Source organism: Solanum tuberosum, unplaced genomic scaffold (assembly GCF_000226075.1).
Source record: "Solanum tuberosum cultivar DM 1-3 516 R44 unplaced genomic scaffold, SolTub_3.0 scf00077, whole genome shotgun sequence".
NCBI lineage: Eukaryota > Viridiplantae > Streptophyta > Magnoliopsida > Solanales > Solanaceae > Solanum > Solanum tuberosum.
The window spans coordinates 330,378-335,724 of NW_006239003.1; the positions used below are offsets into that span (position 1 = coordinate 330,378).

Here is a 5,347-nt window from a genome sequence, read left to right on the forward strand (position 1 = left end):
GAAGATTACCTGGAGCAAGAGTGGTGAAATGATCTGACTATGGTTTGTTCCTCGGTGGAACACGAAGTGAGCAATCATCTTGCCGTGTATCTCGCATCGATTGAATGGTAGGGGGAAGCAGCGTGTGATCTGGAGTAGTGGTGTTGGAAGTAATATCAGGATTTGAATTGCTTTTGTTTGAAGTATCATCCTAGTTTAAATATGAAAACTATTGTTTTAAGTGGGAAAACATATTAGCAAAAGGGAAAATATACTCAAAATTTTTTACATCCCGTGAGAGAAAAAGTTTGGAGCTTGTAGGTTCAAAACCCTAATGCCAATGATGGGTGACCAAATAACCGAGATAGACACAGGTTTTAGAATACGACTCTAACTTATGTTGAGCATATGCTCGGAGCCATGAGTAGCTTAGACAGCCAAATGTACGAAGAGATTCATAAGCAAGTGCCTCTTTGAAAAGAACTTTGAATGGGGACTTGTTATCAAGAGTGGTGGTGGGCAGTCGGTTTATGAGAAAGGCAGCATGATGGTAGGCAAATGTCCAAAAATCGGAGGGTAAACTCGCTTCGCCTTTCAGCTAGAGAGACCCTTTGAGGAGAGTGACGTGGAGAAACAAGATGTTGTATTCCATTGGAATGAATGTATGGTTCCATGATCTGATATTCTCTTCCTCCATCAGTGTAAAGTGTAATTATTTTGTTACCAAAATGTTTTTCAAGCACGGGATGTAAGCTTTGAAAGTGTTTGAACCTCATGTTTGTTTTTCATTGTGTTCAACTAAATGTATCTAGTGAACTAATCAACACAGAGAAAATAGTATTGCTTTTTATGAATACAGAGAATAGGGGATGGGCCCACAGATCATTGTAAATTATTTCTAATGAAAAGTTGTTGGACAAAGTGTTGGAATAAAATGGAAATATTTGCGCTTTATTGCAACAACAAGAATTACAAAAACCAAACTTGTCCTTGAAAGAATACGAAAGATATGTATTACATAAAATGGAAATTAAAACTCTAGAATGGGGGTGGCCCAATTTTCAATGCCACAGATGTAGGGAAGGTCCAACAATGGTTAAGTTGATGTTTGGTCGAGATAGTGATGGCCATTCATAGACTCCTGCTTTATTTGGGCCGCACAGTAGAGGGGTTCCTGTAGTCAGATTCTTCGCAAGAAAATTAAAAAGAAAAAAAATTATATTAAGGTTACAATATCTTTGCAAAACTGATGCACTGAAACAAGTTTGAGCTTGATAGCTGGAGAACACAAAATATTAGATAGTTTGGAAGCATTATTTGAAGCATTTAAATGAGTGGTACTCGTTTGAGTAATTGGAATCACATTATCGTTACCCGTTGTCACTTCCTCGATCCCTTTGAAGTACTGAACATTGCGGAGAGCGTTGGTATCATAGGTAATATGGTGAGACGCACCTGAATCGAGAATCTAGGGTTATTTGGCAATGTTTGTGCAACAAAGTTTGCTTTTGGTTCTAAGAGGTTATCGGACCGGGAGTGGCAAATACTTTTCGTATGTCCAAATTTGTCACAAATTTGACAACGGACTCGTGAAGATTGGTATGGGAAGTTGCTTCGCTGATAATTATCAACGAGATGATGGGAAGTGTTTCTTTGAGACGGCTGCCTATTTTCTGGACGCCAATTATTATTGTTGGGTGGGCGCCGATTATGGCATGGGGAAGATGGAGGATTGGTCACACATTGAGCAACAACTGCAGTGACCTAGGTGGAATTCTTCTTGAGATCCTCATATTTAATGAATAGTTCATGATCCAGAACCTTATCAAAGAGTTCCTCAAAGCTTATTGGAGAGTCATGTTCTCATATGGCCACTGAGATCTCACGGAACTCTGGACCAAGGCTACTCAATATATTCACCACAAGTTCTTCGTTATTGACGGGTAAACTTGTTGTGGGGAGTTCATCAAGGAAAGAGCGAATCTCTCGCGTATATTCATCATTTGATTTTGTGGTCTTTGTTGACTTGATTGAAATGGTGACGAAGGCTGAAGATGTGGGTTTACGATCTGTTCGCAAAGGAAGTGTGAAGTTGATCCCATGCAGGTTTGGAGATGAGCGCAGAAGCTACCGTGGATGCAATTGTGGCATCAACAGAAACCACGAGAGCATTTTGGATTAGTTTATCCTGACAACCAATCATTGTACTCGGGGTTGGTAGTCCAAGGACACTAGTAGTGACTACTTCAGGTGGGCACAATTTAGTGCCGTCAAGATGACCGTAGAGGTCATGACCATGAAGCAGGATGGAGATCTAGGCCTTCCAAATGGTAAAGTTGTCGCTGCCAGACAATTTAATGGGCAGTTGTGAGGAAGGGTTGAATAGAATCAGATTTTTTAGGATTGAAGCTGCGTCGGTATTAAGCACAGAGATGGAAGGGCCCATTTGTGTGCATAATTTTTTTTATTGGCTCTTGGATGTCGTACTCGTTAGAGTATATTGGCATTGATACCAAATAAATGCACATAAGTAGAATGAAATTGTCTATTTATTAATGAGCCTCCAATGGAGTTTTTATACAGCGCTAACAAAACAGATCGTGCTAACCTAACTCTAATAAATAGGAATTGATAAACTTACGTGACCTACACTAACCGAAAAATAAACTTTACAAACTTAAAGCCTAAATTTAATGAATATGACGTATCCATATTTACCACAATGGTACCGGTACATGCTCTGTTAATAGAGAGCTTAGTCCACTGGGCTTTCTTTTATCTTTAACCGAAGAAATTACTTAATCAAATTACTACTACAATAATATTTGTTGAACACTACTATGTTGCAAATGAGTTGTTTATACCGAATAAAAACTTCAAGAATGTTGCATTTTTAGACATGCAATTCTATGGTTTTGGTAAAAAAAATGAGATGCATGAATGTGCATATTCTCACTCCTGTAATAACTTTCAGGAGGAGATGCCTTCAAAGAAAAGAAGGACAAATTTTCAAAGAATATTATTTTAGCATAGATGGAGGACCTGTTAGTTGTGAAGGTTTTAAAAACCTGTTTAAGCTAAATAACACAAAGGGAAATCAAGACTGACTCGAATCCTGGACCTGATCTTGAATCCTACACCGGTTAATGATGCGATGGGGGAAGTTTTTCTTTTTTCATCAATGCTGGCCCAGTCGAGGCTCGTCCATGCCCAATCCCGAGGGGCCTTCGATTTGCCCCTACCCTAGCTCTATAATCCACCCGTCTTCCCCAGTCCCTGAAAGCCCTCCGGGGGCCTAGCCCTCTTTCTCCACTCGAGTCTGAAGTTCAGCGGCTTTCATCGTTGACGAACACCTGCGCTAATAAGACAAAGAAATGGAGAGTCTATGCCTTGAATGAATCAGTAACAACGGATTAGTGGAATGAGGGATCAAGAGACGGATAGGGAGGGAATGGCCTATCAATCATTGGTTGACCTTCCCTTGAACCAGTCACGGAGCTCTCAACTGAGTTGTTTAGGTTCTGGAATTCCATCTCTAGTTGGGGCTTTCGATTCGAAAAAATGTGGTGAGATATATAAGAGCCTAGAATGAAAAGTAAAAAATAATAACACACACGATGTAGCAGTTAACTAAACAACTCCTAAATAATAGGAAAGCATGACTAACAACTAATTGACTAAGTCTTAGTTAAAACATAGGCAGTAAAATTAAATTTACTGCAGTTCAAAAGCAGATTCCTAACACTCCTCCTTGCTTTGGATACTGCAAACTCCAATTTTCTGTCTAAGAAGCTCGAATTTGCTGATCGGTAAAGTCTTAGTAAACAGGTCTGCTAGCTGGTTTTTAGACCTGCAGTAGACTAGAGTCACTTCTCCCTTTGTTGCACTTTTCTCAAGAAATAAAACTTGATGTTGAAATGCTTGGTCTTCTTGTGAAACACCGGATTGTTTGAGATTGCAATAGCTAATGTAAATCATACATGATCTTTCTAAGCCACAAGACTTGGTTTACTGCTCCTGTTGCTGCTATGAATTCAGCTTCTGCAGTTGATTGTGCAACAATTTCCTGTTTCTTAGATGACCATGAGAATATTCCTGAACCTAGGTTGAAACAATGGCCAGAGGTACTTCTCATATCATCTGCGGATCCAGCCCAATCACTATCTGAGAATCCAAGTAACTTGAAGCTTGGACACTTCTCAAACTTTACACCATAGTCAATAGTACCTTTGATATATCTTAATATTCTTTTTGCTGCTCTTAAATGCATTTCACTTGCACAGTGCATAAAACGAGATAAGAGACTTACAACAAATAAAATATCAGGCCTTGTTGCAGTGAGATACATTAAGCATCCAATCAAGTTTCTATAATAACCTTCATCAACTTTGTCGGCTCCATCTTCTTTACAGAGCTTCTCTTTTTGATTCATCGGCGTGCTCATCGACTTGCATTCCTCCATTTGAAATTTCTTCAGAATTTCCTTTGCGTATTTCTTCTGGCAAATGAACACTTCACTTTTGCTTTGCTTAATCTCCATTCCTAGAAAATAGGTCATAAGACCAAGATATGTCATTTCAAAAACTTGCATCATTTCTTATTTAAACTCCTCAACCAGCCTTGTGTTATTTCCTGTTACCAGAAGATCATCAACATAAAGCGACATAATAAGTATATCAGTGTCTTTATGTTTTACATACAAAGTGGATTCAGATAAGCTTTTTTCAAAGCCCAAGCTTAATAGATGATCATCTATCCTACTATACCAAGCTCTTGGTGCTTGCTTTAGGCCATACAGAGCCTTTTTTAGCAGATAGACTTTGTCTTCATCACCAAGTTTCACAAATCCTGATGGTTGCTCGACATATATTTCCTCCTCCAGTATGCCATTTTAAGAAGGCTGATTTGACATCGAGTTGGAACACCTTTCCATTCCCATTTTGTGCTGCTATTGCCAGTAGCAATCTGATTGTGTCTAATCTTGCAACAGGAGAAAAGGTGTCAGAGTAATCAACACCATAAATTTGTTCGTACCCTTTAACTACAAGCCTCGCCTTGTATTTGTTGATGGAACTATCTGCATTTAACTTTGTTCTAAAGACCCATCTCACACCAATGACTTTTCTATCTTCAGGTTTGTCGACCAGTACCCAAGTTTTATTTTTCTCAATCATGAAGATCTCCTCCTCCATTGCTTTCTTCCATTTTGGATCTTGAAAAGCTTCTACGGGACCAGCAAGTTTTAGATGGCGACATTACACCTCTGATAGATATCTGACAACAATCTTCTCCCCTTGACTGGGTGATCATCTTCTAGTTCTTGCTGCCACTGTTCTGTTTTTTGCTCTTCAGGAGGGCTGATGTTTGC

The 5,347-nt window shown here is 39.2% G+C and overlaps 1 protein-coding gene across 1 annotated transcript; it reads right to left on the minus strand.

Annotated features, from left to right (window-relative positions):
• Positions 1 to 3,943: 3,943 nt before the first annotated feature.
• LOC107060388 (uncharacterized mitochondrial protein AtMg00810-like) lies at positions 3,944 to 4,519 on the minus strand. The gene has a single exon (XM_015308313.1). The coding sequence runs from the start codon at positions 4,517 to 4,519 to the stop codon at positions 3,944 to 3,946; it is 576 nt and encodes a 191-aa protein (XP_015163799.1).
• Positions 4,520 to 5,347: the final 828 nt, after the last annotated feature.

What these genes read in the sequence shown, in the direction of transcription:
- LOC107060388 (XM_015308313.1), bottom strand. Translation starts at nt 4,519, where the DNA reads ATGGAGATTAAGCAAAGCAAAAGTGAAGTGTTCATTTGCCAGAAGAAA.